Below are 19,294 nucleotides of genomic sequence, written 5' to 3'. Positions count from 1 at the left end.
TTTGATTTTGATTTTTGTTTTCAGTTTCAGTCTTTTTGGAGGTATTTCTCTTCGCAATGTGTTGTTGGGTCTCCTCCACGTCTCTCCTGGCACTGGCTTGGGCTTGGCCATGTTTTATTAGTTTGTTTATTCGGGTTATACATATACATATTTGCCTGGTTGCTATAGACATCTACAATACAGGAGACAATCGGGCCAAATGGTTGCGCTTCCTCTCTCACTCGCCACCGCTGGGTGGCCTCTCCGTCACCGTCTCCGTTTCCGTCTCCGTGTCTGTCTCGCTCTAACGTTCAGTTATTGCCTCCTATTGCCTATTGGCTTCGTGATTTCTGTTATTAGTTTGTTTATTTAAAGCTCTTTTGGCGTAATATCATAGCCAAAGCGACTCCTAACTGACTCCGTAGAAGGACTGACTAGCTGACTGGTTGACTGACTGACGAACTGACAGGTAGACAGACACATTTGGGTTCTGGTTCTCTCTTCTGTTGCTGCTGCCTAGAACCATGCTTTTTGAGTTCCAAACATACCAAAACATTGGTTTTTCCCTAGGCTGTTTTATGCTTATTATTGAGTTCAGGCGCTACAATTGATTTCACCGGCATTATTGGTTCCCACAAACTGGTCCAAAACAAATAAGGAATATCTCATGGAATATCTTTCGGCTTCAAACGAATTGCTCTTTGTTTTGGTTTTTCATTTGTGTTTTGAAAACTGATAATGTAGAGGATATAAGTTCAGTGTTTGATTAGAAACCACAAAATTTGCAGCATCCATCTTGATTTGATTTGCTCAACCTTCCAGCGTATCTGGCTTCGTTTCACCGTTTACTTTTCCATTTAGTTAGGGCCCCCGGCATTCACCTTGGCCGTGTGCAGTTTCAAAGTAAAAGTCGTTTGCATTAAAAATACATTTCGTGGCTTTTCATTGCTGTGTGCCACTGGCTTTCTGGTTGCTGCTCTGCTCCAGGTTGCTGTTGCTGGTGGAAAACAGTTTTGATTTGCGTACGGCAGGCAGCAGGATGATTTTGAGGCATTGTGGGGCACAGGGACGATGGGACACGCACATAATTGCCTGCCATCGTAATGGCTTCACGTGCCAGCTGAATGTCCTGGGCATGTTCCATGTTCCCAGAGAGAATCACTATCGTTTCCACTTTTGCACTCTTGCACTTCTCATTTGCCTTCCTCTTCTCTCGGCTCTCGGCGACAATCAAAAAGTTTGAGTGAAAAAATGACTGGGATGTGCGGTGGTGGGTGGGTGACGGGCAAATGATGGCAAATCAAAGACACTGCAACAATTCGAATTTAATTGATGCCACACCAAGAAACAGAACGCAAAAAGACAAAAAAGGGAAAAAAAAAAAAAACAACAACACCGAATGAAACGTTCGGCTATAAGCCAAAGCTCACCTGGTTCAGCAGGTGCGTGCGTAGGCATTTATGAGGTTGAATTCCATTTCACTCCATTCCATTCATTGCCTTGCCTTGGCTTTACTTTCGTTTCCATTCTAGGAGGCAAAAGGAGCTGTCTAGGCTTTTAATTGCAGCTTTTCTGACAGGCCAATAACTCAGTTGTTTTGTAGTTGTTGCTGCTGGTGCTGTTGTTGTTGTTGTTGATTGGCAACCAAGAAAGGTGCGACACCTAGCTACCCACGGAACCACTTAACCACCCAATCACCCACTCACTTGCTGGCTTTTCCGACCCACAATAAACCGAATTGAACTGCGTTCGACGAACTTCTTTAACAAGTGTTGCTTGCTGTCTGCCATTAGAAATATATTTGTTCTTTGTCGAGAATTGAACAGTTTAATATTTCATTTCTCACACTTGCCAATAGTAAATCATTTCTTAGTCATTTCTTAATTTTCAAGTCATTTATGATTAAGTACTGGTGAAAAGTTCAAGTATTTCATAAATAACAAGTTCATTGACTTTTACTAATATGTACGAGTAACGGGCTGAGTAATTAACGCAATGAAATAAATACTTCTGACTATTTATTGATTTGTTTTCCATCCTCATTTATGGATTTCGAAGTCAACCTCGTTGATGCACTAGCGATTGCCATCAACTGATGGGCAGTGATTACCAACATTAATGTATGGTCACTCCCTATTCGCCTCTCACCCTCAGAGATAAGGGCACGGCTAGTTGCAGATCCATTTTCCAAATCACGAGAATAGCACCAGGGCAACCTTTGGCCTCCTTTGTCAGTAGCGTCAAGCGTCAACCTTGGCAACGTTTCCACTTTCACTTGTTTTAATGTTCGCCTTGTTGTCCCTCCTCTTTTTCGCTTTTCAATACCCTGCAGGACACAATACTGAAGGGTATATTAGCCCCAGGTCATACCATCATACCATTGTTGCACACACTCAGTTTAGAGACAGACTTAATATGTACAGATAGTGAATGTTGGAGTCGAGTCTAAGAAGCTAATCCTACAACTGAAGTCTGCCCATGTGCAGAGTATGTTAAAGTCGTATTTCTGTGGTTTGAATGGACCTTGTTGTTTTTCTGTTCTTTGTTGGACGCTCATTATCTCGCTTGGTGTTGTTGCTGGTGTCGTTGGTGGTTGGTTGGTTTTTATATTTTTAATAATTATGGCGCTTTGCTGCAATTGTCCCTGACCACACACAGTTGAATAGTTGTATTGCGTTCGGTTGGGTGGGGAACGAGCATGGTGTGTTGATAAATTGCTAACAAGAACAATGTACAAGACACACACACATCATACTATTGTATATGGTGACCTGTATCATTAGCTTTTGGCATTGCATCTCCGTTGTTCCCCTTGATGCCGGCAATTTAATCAGCCAGGCAGTGCAGAGCAAAGCTGATAATACCGTTATGAATAATTTACATCATACACGGTGTGTGTGTGTGTGTGTGTGTGTGAGTGTAATTTCGTTGTGTTTTTTCTTTCCCAATATTCACTTATCATTAATAATGAAACGAGAACAAGAAAAACAACAATCGTTTTCACTTTCCACCATTGAATCAGCTGTTATTCGCCTTTTCATGATCGAGTAATACCCTGTGCTTAAGTGGGTATATGCATTTAGGCAAAAACAACTACAGCTAATTAGACTTGCTCCCTGTTTAATTGAGTGTATTAAATTGTTGCTAAATGTGGCTGAAAAGTGTCAATTTCAGACACATTAAAAACCCCTCCACAAATACAACTGTGCGGTAGTCGGAGGAGGAGGAGGAGGAGGGTTCTTCTGAGACTTTATGACAACTTCAGAGATGCAGCCGCCACCGCAAATATCATCAATGAATACACACACACACACATACGCAGAATGCGGTAAGTATGCTAATATACAGTACTTATATACATACACACACACACACACATGTACATAAATGTATACCTTTCACATACATATATTCAGCTAAAGGTGTAGGAAGCCCTAACTACTCAATGACCAACCGCAAGTGTAATTTCAATTGTCAAAAACAGTTGGGACTGTATGTCCAAGTTAATATTAATTTGAGGTGATCCTGTGGTTTCACCTGGTCGTTTAGACGGAAAGGCAAGTAATTTAGGTTGAAGTTATGGCTTATTTTTGTATTTCATAATTTTGATCACACTTTTTACTGAAATGGATTTGTTCAATGAAGATTATTCGAAATAAGAGTCTTCAGCACTTGATGCAAGTTCCTTTTGAATTTCAGATCGCTTTCGTATGGCTCTTCGTTTGGCCATGGATTTGATTTTTGTGAATCGCAGCATCAACTGCGATGGTCTGTTGCCCAGACTAAGGGGAGGTAGAGGAGCAAGAGATTGGGGAGTTGTCGATGTTGTTGTTGCTACTGTGGTAGTATCATTCGCACTTGGAACCAGTTCCGCTGCATTGAGTTTTTGTGCTAGATGTGCTTCGTCGATTGTGCCCTTGAATATTAAAGGATATGGCCATTCATGGCAAATTGTGGGTCCATTGTAGTCGCGTAATGTTTCGATTAAAGCGTCCAAACGCTCTATTTCCGCATAGTCATCATTGAACGCCCTCACCTCGTCGAGCAGTGCGGCCACGTTGGACTCGAGCACCTGCAATGAAAGGTGTGAGGTGAGAAATTAGATTTAGCGCACATTAAGTACTGGAAAATCGCTTAGTTTGCTCGATTTGGCAAAGGTTGGTGGCGGTGTTGATAGCCATAGCCATGTGGTGTCAAATGACAGTCTGACAACGTTACGGTCAGTGATAGCCTCTGCCTCACCAGTAAGTCTGTCAATCAGTCTACCACTCTATGTGCCAACGTCGCAGCCTTGAGGGTTCAGATTTCAACTACTATAGTTTTTTATAGCTAGGCCTTGCCTTAGCCGCCAATTAGCCACGTCTATAAACCAGGTCAACTCAGCTCTGGATTTGAACCATGTTTCTAGATATTGTTGTCGGTCGTCAACTACCTGCCGCGACTTTTTCATTAAAGCTTAGTTCATCGGTTGGATAATAATCAAAATAGAATCTCGTACTTAAAGAATTAACTTGTTCTATGTGTATGTATGTATGTAAATTTTTGTCGGTATTTGGGTGTGGAGCAGCAGCTTAAATGAAACTTTATAATTAACATTACGCAGTGATCACGGCTCCCTTACCGCCCAGCTACCCACCTGCTTGGCCACCTATCTACTTACCCTAAAGCATCGCTTCCACGGCTAACAAACAAACACAATGTTCCCAATAGGCCCTTGGCTATAATTGCATTAACACTTGAGCGAAATCTGTATCGCAACCGATGCCAGAAGGCAACAGCAACAAGTGCCGGCAGTTGATAACAGCCCACAAAAGATAGTGATAACACACAAAAATACATTAACTTTCACAAGAGTGAAACGTCGACTTTCGAATACCCTGCACCATGTGGCATGGTCAGTTTGATATATGCCATTTCAATTTAGTTCAATTTTCGAACAACACACTCGACAAGTTAACGCTGTTCCCATATAACTCTTACTCAACAGAGCCTGATCAGGAACATATATTGTCTCATAGGTTTTTGAACACATCATTTTGTACATTTGTTCTCGAAAAGTGTTTTCGTCTTTTGCCGCCTGTCGACTTCATTTTCTATTCCTGTCGTTCGCTCTATCGCACTCCCACTTTGCGTCTCTTTGTGCCTCTGATTTGTGATGGGGATTACATTTGTTTCAAATTTGTTAAATGATTCTGTTGAGCAGGAGATGAGGTTAAGTGGATTGCGGGGTCGGTTTGCCGGCTGTGGGGTGTAGTTGTGGTAGTGGGAGTAGGGGTGGGGTTTAAACTAATTGGCTTTTGTGTTCGTTCAATTACCAAAAACTCAATATGTAAATTAATAACACATTTTAGCACTTGACGTACGCGACCGCATAAACTTTCAACATTTTGTAGCAGTTGCCTCCGTCTCTGCACCGCAGCACTAATTGATGGCGACGTCATTTTCGTTGCTGCTTCCAACGACCGCTGTCGAAATTCGCCTTTTTTTTTGTCAGTTTAATTTCAACTTTTCACATAGTCGCTAATTTGTGGACATTTTACTTTTATCTTGTACTCTACATCAAACACACTTTATCACACATATGTACATATATGTATATACAATGTTTATGTATGTATTTATTTGATTTTGTTTGGTTTGCCTCTGCTCGGGTCCAACGCTGAGTGTTAACTGGGGAACAACGGGTCGCATGTAAGCGATTTGTTTACGTGCGTCAATCAGCTACACACACACCCAGAGAGCGAGAGAAAGACAGAGAGAGAGAGAGAGAGCGCCTTAGAGAGGGAATGTGAGACAATGAGAATATGCACTGACCCGCTGACTGCTCGTCAAGCTTATTACATTCATCACAAAAGTATTCAAAGCACGAGTGCGTATACTCGTTATTTGCAAGGTGATTAGCTATGTATATTAAGTTCAAGATCGTTCATTGAGAAGAATTCAGAAACTTTAAAATATCTTCATTATTCTTACATCGACTCCTCATTATCTTTAGAAGATAATAAGAAGGATAAATTAGATCTTATTTTATTTTCTCATCTATTAATACAACCGACTTTAAGAATGGAATTAATGATTAAGAAAATAGGTACATATGTATATTAGTATATGTATAGTTTATGGGGTCAGAAGAGTTTCCTTCTGACTGGAGAATTTATTATTCATGACATTTTTCTGACACACAATCGATTGCAAAGGGCCGATCATCTGTAAGAGCATAAATACGGGTTAGTGGTTTCATTATGCATTGTTTATTCCATTTGTGTAAGTTTGCTTCAAGTTATTCTTAAGCAGGACTTTTTCGTAGAAAGTTTTGCCTTGTTTAGCCATCGTCAAATTGCTAGAGGAAACCAATCCAATCCTCCATCGCACATCCACATGTCCACCCAACTGCCGTCTGCCTTTTGCATCCCGGGCCGTCAGACCGCTCAGCCAAACAAACGCCAGCTGCTGCTTCTGTTTGGCCATTAAAATTTTAATTTTGTGCACCATTTGACGCCATTGGCCATTGCCATTGCCATAGGAGCAGCGGCAATCCCCAGGCAAAGCCCTTGGCTTGAGCGATTATGTTGATGGGCAGAGGCGGTGGCAGAGAGTCTGTTGCTGCTGTTGCTTACCTGCATGTGCTGCTGCTGCTGCTCCGTCGATAATACGCTCAATTCAATTTGCATATTCAGTTGTCCAATGAAGCGAGTGGTCGAGGTAAACGAGGAGTGCAGGGAGAAAATAAGGCGGGGCGAATCACCACCCTCGTCTTGGGCAAGTCAAAAATATTTATGTATACCCTGTAACCATTGTGAGTATATGTATATAATGGATTGTGACTACATAGACTAGCTCACATCGATTATTCTACAGGTGTACCTCCCAGCTGGTTTGGTCTTCCTATTATTCGAGAGTATTCGCAATTCGGCGATTCTTGTTTGTCTATATTGGATTGAATGTGTTTTCTTTTTCTGCTCATTTTGTGTTGGCCACTTGCAAGGAGCACGCATGAGTTCCACCTGCTTCACTTGCACCGGCTCCTCGATTGCATCCTCACCTGCTGTTAGTCCATTACGTTAGCAATTTAACTTGCGCCACGTAAACATGATTATCATCTTAAGTGCAATGTGTGGGCGGTGGGCGATGGGCGATGTGCTATGAACTGTGGGCGGGGCTATGTGCGTGCAATTGAAGTCCATTTGCTCCTCTGCTTGTTCTGCTTGTTCTGGGTTCCTTCATTCCAGCTGATGCTATTAACGGTTTGTTTTGTTGTTGTTCACTGGCTGCAATCTGCTTAAAAGTGCAATTAATTTAACTGGTTTTTATTATTACTGGAAAGTATTTGAAGTAGGTGCCCCCAGCTCTGATCCTGGCCCTAATTGAGCTTGTCTAATTCCGTCAAATGTAGCCAGTGTCGTTGGTTTGTAAACAGTTTTAGGCTAAGGCCTAAAGCAAACATGACACACATAACCAGGGGCGCATTCTCCTCCTCTATCCGAGTCGTACCGCCCAGTTCTCCTCTCAAGAGCTAGCTAGCGCGCTTTAGTCCATGTCACATACTGTGAACAGGTAAGCTGCAGCTTAATTGAACCACGAATACCCATCACCCGCAGCCATTCAGTGGGTAAAGGGGAGGCCCAGGCCCATACGAAGGCCAAAAAATTACAACAGCAGCATGATTAATTTGGTGGGCGTGTATAAAGCAGCAAATTTTTGGGCGTTTCTGGGTGTAACACCATTTTAATACCTCAGTAAAAATCGAGCATAGGGGGAGGCAGAAACAGACAGAAATTGGAAGAGTAATGGGAATGCAAAAGACATGTTGGTACTCTACTGTAATAAATTTAGACTTTATATGGAAATGTTGCAAACTTTACTTCTCGAGCAGTTGATTAAGCTCTCCAATCCATATGAGTATCACCGTATTTGGATTGCATATTTATAGGGTATCTCATAATCTATTCGTTGTCCCTTTGACTGCCAAGACTGGTAAGAGAAATATTGAAAAGGTGGAATACATGCAGCCAACAGTAGAAGCCAAAGTGATGCAAAACAACAAAAATAACACAACTACATGCATCCGAAAAGGCAAATATTAATATATATATATGTACATGTATATATATGTATATTTTACATACACAGAACCACAGACAAATCAGTCAGAGTGATAGAGAGAGAAAGAGAGAGAGAAAGCATCACAAAGTACCGTTGACAAACCCATTATCAGGAAAACAAACCGGAGATTAACTTGGCAAAATGTCTGCAGACACAAAAAAAAAACTTCCAAAAAGAAAAGCCAAAAGAGCAAAAAGGACAGCAACAGATGAAAATCCACTAGAAACAGGCAGATGTTGAATAAAATATGAGCACATATATAGTGACAGAGAGGGAGAAACACGTAGAAAGAGAGAGAGAGACTAAAAGAGTGACACATGAGCGTAATAACTGCTAAGACCTGACTAAGCATTAGGCAGTCAGCAGCAGCAGCAACAGCAACCACTTGCAGGAGCCAACCGGACGACAACCCTTAGTCTTCTACAACATTTTTGTTTTTGTATGGTTTTTTTATTTTTCGGGAAAGAGCAGCCGCTGATGCTGTTGCCTGCACTCAGCGTGATTACAAATTACACTGCGTCTGAGCAACCGCCGGGAAGAAGGCGGTACTGAAAATCATCGCCAATAGGAAATATAATTCCAACAACTTTTTTTGCAAAAAGGGGCTTCCCCCATTTGTCTGGAGCGAACGGGTTTGTTCTGGGGTTGGAGGCCAGGGTCGAGCTCTGCTACACGCACTGGTCCTGGGCTCTTGTTTACCATAGTGGGTGGTTGGCCAGACATTTGGTTTGGTTGGTTGCTTTTGCCTGGTCGATGGCGGCTTCCGTTCGCTTAGATAATTTGGTTAGCATTTGGTTCTTTTTGGTTTCTTTCTATCCTTCACTCTACGTTTTTAACTTAATTGTGCATTAGCTGCGAATTACTGTAAAGTGTTTTATACTGCAGATATCCAAAATGGCGTCCAAAATGGTAGAGGCTTTTCCGAATGTCAGCCTAAAAGCATGCAACAGATCGAGTCAACGACACGACAAAAAAATGTGGTCTTCCTTTCTTTTGTTTTAGGGAGGTGAAAGGGAAATTGAAGAAAATCAAACGCAATATAAGTGAATAAAAAATCATACTTGCACTTAAAGGACTTATGAAATATTTTCTTTTTTTTTTTTTGGCTCGATGGCGACGAAAATGTAGTTTGGGATGGTTTAAGAAACGAGTAAACCTCTTTTATGATTGACATTTTCCGCTCATTTCATTTCTAATTGTGATATTTATCAACGCTGCTGCCTAGTTCAGATGAAGACATCATGCTTAACCCTTTTTCTCAACATTTAGTACACTGATTTTACTACTTACTTGCTCACAACACACACACACAAACACAAACACTCACATATATTATATATTTTGTTGTTGGATTTTCTTTATTTTTATAACCATTTCAATGTGGGCTGGATTTCTGCGCGATTTTTCAAGGCGCAAGGTCAAACCAAAATAAACCATTTCAACATTTCCCACCTACATCTTTTCCATCTCTCCTTCTAGGATCAGTCGAAACACACACACACACACAGAAAGCTAAATCCTTTTTGATTAAATTCAATGTTTTATATCCAATACGTTGAGCAGACGGACCTACTACATTGGGTCTTTTGGTCATGTTAACATTTTATATCTCTTTGAAAAGCATTTTTCGTCCTCAACACAATGCTCATTTCACCCACACACTTACACACACATATAGACATAAAACAAAATGGCGAAAAAAGGCGAAAACGAAAAACGAAAAAGGGAAAGCGAAAGACACTGCCCAAAAAATAGATTGAAGTGTAATCATGGTTGTGAACTGCTCTTCGGTCATATATTTAATCCAAAGGAACAAAAAAAAAAAAAACAAAGGCCACCGAAATGAGAGAGAAAGTAAGCATTTAGGATCTATCTACCCAATCTTTAGCCCCATTTTAGCCCATTCGCCCTGCCCAGGCACTTGGTTAAAACAAAAGACATTGTAATTGGTAGAGGGGAAAATTCAGGATGTGGGAAAAATTTGGTCTAGAGGTGGAAAAGTTCGGTTTCAACTGCTACTCGTGCGGTGCTGCTTATTCCGCTTGACTGATTGGCTCGTCTTTGTCTCTGCCAGAGCACAAGGTTGTCTCCAAAGGTCCTCTTACCTATTCCTCCCTAGAACTTTCCCTCATGCTGTCTCCCACTCAGTGTGTGTTATCTAAGTTTGTTTGAATAAACTTAAGCGAAATGTTTTGTAAGAAGATTTCCTTTATTGCCACTGACTTTGGTTTTGGTTTGGTTTCTGCAACTACTCGTACATATGGCAATCACAAGAGCCTCCCCTACCTATCAGACACAGGCGTGCCTCAAAGTGTAACCAATGGGGACAATAATACATCTCATTTATAAACAGATGGTTTCTCCTTTTGTTTACGCCCATGGATCATACCCCTTCTCCTCTCTCGCTCTCTCCAAAAAGAAGAGTTTAAGTTTCATGTGACTGGCTTTTTGTCTGCCATTTGGCAAGACTGAATCCTTTTCAAGTTCACTTTTGCATGCTGCTGCCCGTTGAATCGATTGCCTAGCTTCCTGGTAACTGGTGAAACGAACTCCTTTACTTTGTTTCCATACGGAATCGATGCGTTTCGATTTGCCTTGGTTTGTTTTGCCTCGGTTTGGTTTGCCTTGCCATAATGCCACATAATGCCAATTGGTTTGTAAACCATCCACTTGACCAAAGGCATCGCATCTAACTACATACTACCGACAACCGACGAGCTGGACTGTGTATCATAATAAAACCTATAATTTTAGCAATTTGCCCAAATGCCGGACATAGCAACGAGAATGCAAAATGGATGGAACGCAGAATGCAGAACAGAGAGGAATGTTTCCAGACAAAGAAATGAAACGAATGAAGTCGGCTTAAGTTCCCATTGGAGGGGGTTGGATAAATGTTTCGATTTTCAAATAATATTTAACGACCGTAAAATTATATAGTATGCTAAACTGAGTTTCTCTATTGTTCTGTGTTTGTCTGTCTATCTGGGACGACTGCCCACTGTGGAGAAGCGTTTAGTTTTTATGACCAGAGAGTTTCGACAATAATTCTGTTGCGGTCTGTTGTTTAACGGTCAATGTACTTGGTAATAGGAGTGAAAGTAGAGGGATTCCACTTAATAGAGAAAATCTCTTATTTTCATATATGTATGTTGATATGATGTTAATTTTTTTAAATTTAACAAATAGCTTAAAAGAAAAGCATAAACCCTTTTTCTAGAACAACTAAAGTATATATCTAGATTCAATTGTTTTTTTCAAATTCGATAACATTGCCACTTTTTATTTTTGTTCGAAGATCGGAATAAGCCAGCGTTGCCTGACCCATTTTCATATTTAGTTGGCCAAATTCGAATTTGAATTTAAAAAGATATCGATTTTAAGTGTTTTTGTTAATGTGGCTCATCATTAAACTAACTGAGTTGGTGATTTGTATGGTTCTTTCATTGACTTTTAGTGAACTTAGTTACATTTCGTTTTTATTGTTATTTCGCTTGACATTTCTTCTCCCTATGTTAGTTTGTATTTATTTTGAACAGCTTTTTCATCTCCCTCTCTTTCTTTTTTACTATATATATAGATATGTATAAAATGATGACCATAAAGCAAATTGTGAAAAATTATTGTGTATATAAAATTTAATGACATGTCAAAAAGGATATCCGGCATACGGCCATGTTGACGAGCTCGACAAATGGCGAAGTCGAAATGAAGCAATGACAAGGGGCAAGACCAGGGCTAGTGGCAGGTCCTGGCCATAAGTTGAAGCGGAGACGGGTATGGATGGAGAGAGTGTTGGGTGCTGTCATTGTTGTGGGCGTGGGACGTGTAATGTGCTGTAATTCCGTCCTGTTCCACTGACGTTGACAATTTTTAGTTTAGCAACAGCCGCACAACTCACACACACACATACATATGTACATACACATAATCAAGCACAACTTTATTATTTTGTCGAACAACAAACAGTTCGTGTGGGTTATTTTTATGTCCAGCTTTCTATCTTTATCTCCATATCCCTGTCTCACTTGCACACCTTTGTCATCATTATGCTTTTGCCTTGGTCTTTTCTTGTATCTTGCACATTTTATAGTTTTTGAAAGTCGCAAAAAAAGACAATCCCTTGTCTCTTTCTCACTTCTTTCTTCTATTTTCCTCTCACTCTATTTTGTGTCTCTTTGTCTCTCTCTCATTGAGCGAACGAATGTCAAATGGCACTGAATAAATTATACTGTGATCATAAAGTTGCCTGTGTCACCATGTTTACTGACTTCAGAGGACAGAGAATAGGCTATAGCCAAAGCCAAAATTCCGGCCATATCCATGGCTCGTAGAGGATAACACTACGCATATGTATGTATATGGATGAATGTACATACATACATACATACATATGCAGATACATATGCAAATATACATATGTATATATTTTCAGAAATCTATGTTCATAAATCCATGCAGAGACCCTCGCATTTATTAAGTTGCATTTGCGAATGGATGAGAAAGTACCAGAGCTAATCAGAAACATTGGAATTGATTTCATTATTATTTATTTATTATGTTTTTCTTTGCTGTTTTTCGGATTTTAATGGCCACCATAAATGGTAAATTATGAGCAGAATTGGTCGAACTCTGAACTTTCGAATTTTAATCAAGCTAAAATTTTGCGGTCATTACAATGCTTCCATATTTTCACTTTCATTACGTCGCTTGTGACAACTTGAATGAGACTACAGGACGATGGGAGGATGACTGCTGCTCCGATGACTTCAGGTCCTTAGAATGTGTTAATGTTTTACGCTTGAATGGCGCATAAATCTCTTTATGTGGGTTTTTTATGCGATGCGCCACGTTATCTTACGTTTCTAGGGGTGACGCAACCCTCGTCGTTTTGGCATTTGTTTGTGGTAATTGAAAATTTTTTTTTCAAATAATTCATAAAATTTTATGTGATTTTCATTTATTTTTTTTGTTGCTCCCTTTTTGTTTTTCGTTGAAGTTTGCATATTTTTCATGGCCATAAAAATAGTGTGCGTATAGTGGACAGATTTATCTCTGCCACAGTTATCAGATCGTATAAATTCAGTGCAGATAATTGTTTTAATGATGTCATAATTTCGACTTGATGGCTTCAACTGATTTATGTATTATGACATGGACGTAGCTAAAATCGCACTTTAGAAAGAGAACACAAATATGTTTTTCAATCTTCTCCTGTTTTGTTGTGGCGTTGGAAAACGGCTGCGATTAGTGCGTCACAAGTCTTTAGATATTGAACATATTTCTGATTTTCAGAGGGTTTTCCTTGCGACGCTTCTGTTTGTATGTGTTCCCTCAAAGTGTTGCGATATGTGCCACATCATCGAGTGCAGCAGCTCCCGAGGCACTAGGCACTTGGGCAATTGTAGATACACACACACACACACACACACACACAGCTGTGTGTAGTGTAAGTACAATACGTAACCCGTTTTGGCTGTCGATGGTACAAGAGAGAGTAAATAATGGCATTGCATGATTTATGTATGCGGCCCCGAAAATAACAAAACGCAACAAAACGGAATGCGCCCAACGGCTATGTGAACACCTGTGCGGCGATGTCGGCGGCGGCACCTAAGTAAGTGCGGTGACTGGGACGGGGGCGGATGCTAACCACTTGAAAACGTTAAATAAGTTGTCTAACCGCACATTAAACCAATTTGGCACTGTGCTGGCCGCCTGACTGGCACCCTGGTTAACACCCACCCGCCCTCACAGTCATTCACACAAACATATCCAAGTCCCTGGCTGCCATAAATCATAGGTCCGAACCCACGTATGTGACTACTTTGGCTAGGGGATCGATAAATTATTATTAGTTATATGGGCGGGCGAGTACCGAGGAGGAAGTTGTTAGATTCAACAAAAAAAAAAAAGGACCGAAATCCTTGACGCTGAGGTTCAAATGCCTTTTAACTTAACAACTTTTTCTGCCAACACCACAACACGGCGACCCGCACACATACAAATCAATGGCCGACTTTGTCCTTGTGTATGGACACACACACACATACACACAAGCCTTCAATGCTACATATATATGTAATATATATGTATGTTTGTATGTAAGTACATATGTTTATATGTATGTATATATGTATGTATATAGCTGCTGAGTTTGCCGGCCAAACCCTTAACGTTGTGTGTAAAGTGGACTTGACATGAGATTAACATCTTCAAAAGCATAGCTTAAAGTATTTGTTGGAGTTCGTTGAAGTTGCGCCTGGACAAGGTGGGGTCCTGGCCTCTTTCTTTGCTTCTTTGCACCCTACCCGGTTATGTCCTAGGTACCATTTTTGGATAATTGCGTTCTTGTGCGCTGAGCCATGAGCTTAACTGTTGCTGTCATAACTAAGCAAAAAGGTATACAATTTATGGAATCATTTCTGGTCGCCAGGTGCCAGCTGCCGCCGTGGGTCGACGGACCCGAACCCGAACCTTATCGTACAAACGCCCAAGGCAAAGAGCCCCCAATGTGTATATTATAACAATTTTCGTTGGATTTATTTCGTTGATTTCAATCGTTAAATAATAGCAAAAACAGGATTGTTACTTACGACCTAGTTGTTCTTGGGGGCAGGTGGAAGGAGTAATTTTTTTTAATCGCAAACGAGCTGCTGCTGGATTCCCACTCAGCAGGAGCTTCAGTGACGACTTACTTAGAGGAAGGGACGAATTCATTGGTGATCTTTTACACATCACGACGTTGACGGTACTTTAGACGACGAACAGTTTTGTATTGGTAACCATTATCAGCAAGAACAGCGGAGTCCTGACTTTCATCAACAGGTTCAATCACAAGAGAAGCGACTTCCTCAGAGGGTGGAAGATACTCATTGGCGATCTCAGACACATCACGACGTTGACGGTACTTTAGTCGACGAACAGTTTTGTATTGGTAACCATCATCAGCAAGGACAGCGGAGTCCTGAGGTTCTTCAGGAGCGTCTTCTACAAGGGGGGCTTCAGTGACGACTTCCTCAGTAGGTGGGAGATACTCATTGGCGATCTCAGACACATCACGACGTTGACGGTACTTTAGTCGACGAACAGTTTTGTATTGGTAACCATCATCAGCAAGGACAGCGGAGTCCTGAGGTTCTTCAGGAGCCTCTTCTACAAGGGGAGCTTCAGTGACGGCTTCCTCAGAAGGTGGGAGATACTCATTGGCGATCTCAGACACATCACGACGTTGACGGTACTTTAGACGACGAACAGTTTTGTATTGGTAACCATCATCAGCAAGGACAGCGGAGTTCTGAGGTTCTTCAGGAGCCTCTTCTACAAGGGGAGCTTCAGTGACGGCTTCCTCAGAAGGTGGGAGATACTCATTGGCGATCTCAGACACATCACGACGTTGACGGTACTTTAGACGACGAACAGTTTTGTATTGGTAACCATCATCAGCAAGGACAGCGGAGTCCTGAGGTTCTTCAGGAGCCTCTTCTACAAGGGGAGCTTCAGTGACGGCTTCCTCAGAAGGTGGGAGATACTCATTGGCGATCTCAGACACATCACGACGTTGACGGTACTTTAGACGACGAACAGTTTTGTATTGGTAACCATCATCAGCAAGGACAGCGGAGTTCTGAGGTTCTTCAGGAGCCTCTTCTACAAGGGGAGCTTCAGTGACGGCTTCCTCAGAAGGTGGGAGATACTCATTGGCGATCTCAGACACATCACGACGTTGACGGTACTTTAGACGACGAACAGTTTTGTATTGGTAACCATCATCAGCAAGGACAGCGGAGTTCTGAGGTTCTTCAGGAGCCTCTTCTACAAGGGGAGCTGCAGTGACGGCTTCCTCAGAAGGTGGGAGATACTCATTGGCGATCTCAGACACATCACGACGTTGACGGTACTTCAGACGACGAACAGTTTTGTATTGGTAACCATCATTAGCAAGGACAGCGGAGTTCTGTGGTTCTTCAGGAGCCTCTTCTACAAGGGGAGCTGCAGTGACGGCTTCCTCAGAAGGTGGGAGATACTCATTGGCGATCTCAGACACATCACGACGTTGACGGTACTTTAGACGACGAACAGTTTTGTATTGGTAACCATCATCAGCAAGGACAGCGGAGTCCTGAGGTTCTTCAGGAGCCTCTTCTACAAGGGGAGCTTCAGTGACGGCTTCTTCAGAAGGTGGGAGATACTCATTGGCGATCTCAGACACATCACGACGTTGACGGTACTTTAGACGACGAACAGTTTTGTATTGGTAACCATCATCAGCAAGGACAGCGGAGTCCTGAGGTTCTTCAGGAGCCTCTTCTACAAGGGGAGCTTCAGTGACGGCTTCTTCAGAAGGTGGGAGATACTCATTGGCGATCTCAGACACATCACGACGTTGACGGTACTTTAGACGACGAACAGTTTTGTATTGGTAACCATCATCAGCAAGGACAGCGGAGTCCTGAGGTTCTTCAGGAGCCTCTTCTACAAGGGGAGCTTCAGCGACGACTTCCTCAGAAGGTGGGAGATACTCATTGGCAATCTCAGACACATCACGACGTTGACGGTACTTAAGACGACGAACAGTTTTGTACTGGTAACCATTATCAGCAAGAACAGCGGAGTCCTGACTTTCATCAACAGGTTCACTCACAAGAGAAGCGACTTCCTCAGAGGGTGGAAGATACTTATTGGCGATCTCAGACACATCACGACGTTGACGGTACTTTAGACGACGAACAGTTTTGTATTGGTAACCATCATCAGCAAGGACAGCGGAGTCCTGAGGTTCTTCAGGAGCCTCTTCTACAAGGGGAGCTTCAGTGACGACTTCCTCAGAAGGTGGGAGATACTCATTGGCAATCTCAGACACATCACGACGTTGACGGTACTTAAGACGACGAACAGTTTTGTACTGGTAACCATTATCAGCAAGAACAGCGGAGTCCTGACTTTCATCAACAGGTTCACTCACAAGAGAAGCGACTTCCTCAGAGGGTGGAAGATACTCATTGGCGATCTCAGACACATCACGACGTTGACGGTACTTCAGACGACGAACAGTTTTGTATTGGTAACCATCATCGACAAGAACGGCGGAGTCCTGACTTTCATCAACTTCTTCTACGGGTGGTATATATTCATTAACGATTTCAGTTACATCACGACGGTGCCTGACTTGTTCGACAGGAATCACTGCAGCCGTCGCGGCGGCAATAAAAATGCACGCTATAAATAATTTCTGCAAGAAATGGATATGTGATATTAAAGCTCCTTGTTATACAATATTTGAATACCTACCATTTTGGTATAGATCTCCAAGCTGATTGTATTATCGATGGAATCTATGGGTCGAATGATTAATAGTCGCAATTTGTCGGCATATTTATACATAAAGTTTACCAAGCGGCGCTCACCAAGACCACCGAAAAAACATATTGTTTGCCAAACAAAGATGAGGCAGAGTTTGTGATCATTGAGCCAAACGGAGCATTTGCAAGCCCCAAATAAAAGCAATATGAACGCTCCATCACTTGAGCGAACAAGTGCCCCCCTCTAGATGGTTTTACCAAGCCGGTTCAATTTTAGCTGTGTAGCTGTGGTATTAGGCTTGTGAGCCGGTTCGTCTACAATGGAGTTGAAGTCGCACGGCGACTGCGGAACTAAACATCTGGTGCTATTTCGCTTTCGTTTGCGTTCACATTTTACGTTTCACGGTCAAGTACGAGCGTTAAGCACATCGAACACTTTTAATAAGATTTAATGCAAAAAAATAAAAATAATAATAATATTTATGAAAAACCTATGACAGCTCGGTGGTATAAATATTCTATTATTATTATTATTATTATAAATAGTTTTTTTTAATAGTTTTTTATTTTTTAAAAAAAAAAACTTTAATTACTCAAGTAGCTATCGGTATTTTGCGTACTACGTACACAGTCAGTGCGCAGTTCAATGAACTTGTCAAACAAAATAATAGAAAAGGTCGCTCGCACGGCTCGTGTGTTCGCTCAGATGAATGACGTACACATGATGTTAGTTCGTAATCAGCTAATTGCCCAAGCTGTGCTTCATTGGTGGTGGTGATGCTGCTTTATGACTAGAAAAACTTGGTAATAAAGTAAATCTTGTTAACTTTTCGCCAAGCAGGGTATCAAAGAGTAAAAAAAAGATGAAGAAAACAAGAGCTTACAACTTACGCGCATGTTACGCGCTGCCGAAAAACTTTGGCTATGAAATTCATAAACTTGGCAAAACAAGGCAGTCCTCAGTTGGAGTAGGAGTTGGATTGGCCAGAGAAGCTTGCCGAAAAACCACCCACAAACACACCCAGTTTTGTTAGTAGGTGGCAGTTAAAACTTTTCACAAATCATGCATATGATGTCAAGGCACTTTCACTCTGAGCAACTACACTGGGAAAAACCACTAGCTAAGTAAATGTTATATCGTCTGCCATCGTGTATCTACTCGATCTGATTACAGCTGTTGAGATAATTCCCAAGTGATATTTCACTCTCTCTCTCTCTTTTTTGTCTATGTCGCTGTCCTTTTGTGTCTCAATTTCTGCTGTTAGCAAAGATCTCATGCCAACTAAGTATTCCCAGAGTGACTAATTAAAGAGGCAAAAATGGTTTAGTTTTAGAATAAACATCTTAAGGTTCCACATAAACCAGCTAAGCCTAACTGTGTCAAGTGGGCTAGTAGGATACAAGTGACAGAAGGGGGGAGGAGTTTTTGTGTGCAAAAACAAAAACAAATGGAGTGTGCAATCTGTTGTAAACAGCCATAAATTTTATGTGTGCCACCATAGTACATAGAGAGTTCAAGTTCTGCTCTCCTTCCTTTGCTCTACATACTACAGGGGCAACACTATTCTCTGCTATCATAAAGCGTTCCCCAGAAATGCTGCCATCTTTATCGCAATCATTCACATCGCCACTTGTGAAATCAAGGCAGGTCAGTGGCATGAGTTAGGGATACAAGTTTCTTCTCCTTCATCTTTTTCGTTTCGCCTTTTTTTTTTTTTTGTCAAGTTTTTGGTAGGCTGGTTGGAACGGATGGCGTAGGGGAGTGGCACGATTGTGGTCTGTGGCCTGAATTGAAGCATGAACAACAACACATCCTATGACACATTATAATATATATAAACGATGTTTTATGACAATCAATTTGTTACAATTCAATAGACACTATGCGAATATGTGTGTGTGAATCAGAG

At 41.5% G+C, this 19,294-nt stretch overlaps 3 protein-coding genes across 3 annotated transcripts in view; all 3 read right to left on the bottom strand.

The window, feature by feature from the left end:
• Positions 1–19,294, bottom strand: part of LOC137578823 (uncharacterized) — a 30,704-nt gene that overhangs the window by 4,685 nt on the left and 6,725 nt on the right. The gene's annotated exons all lie outside the window — the stretch shown is intronic.
• On the bottom strand, positions 3,545–5,625 carry LOC137578825 (uncharacterized). Its single transcript, XM_068292416.1, has 2 exons — positions 5,295–5,625; positions 3,545–4,051 (listed from the first exon to the last, which is right to left on the bottom strand). The coding sequence occupies exons 1-2, from the start codon at positions 5,418–5,420 to the stop codon at positions 3,626–3,628; spliced, it is 552 nt and encodes a 183-aa protein (XP_068148517.1). The 5' UTR covers positions 5,421–5,625; the 3' UTR covers positions 3,545–3,625.
• Positions 14,675–17,454, bottom strand: LOC137579121 (uncharacterized). Its single transcript, XM_068292818.1, is given in 2 exon segments — positions 14,675–17,314; positions 17,374–17,454. Coding segments are annotated over 2 exon segments (2,643 nt in total). The 5' UTR covers positions 17,377–17,454.

The sequence above is a fragment of the Drosophila tropicalis genome, unplaced genomic scaffold (assembly GCF_018151085.1).
Source record: "Drosophila tropicalis isolate 14030-0801.00 unplaced genomic scaffold, ASM1815108v1 contig_694, whole genome shotgun sequence".
In the NCBI taxonomy this organism is placed as follows: Eukaryota; Metazoa; Arthropoda; class Insecta; order Diptera; family Drosophilidae; genus Drosophila; species Drosophila tropicalis.
The sequence above is the reverse complement of the archived record's forward strand: the minus strand, read 5'-3'. Positions and strand labels throughout refer to the sequence as shown.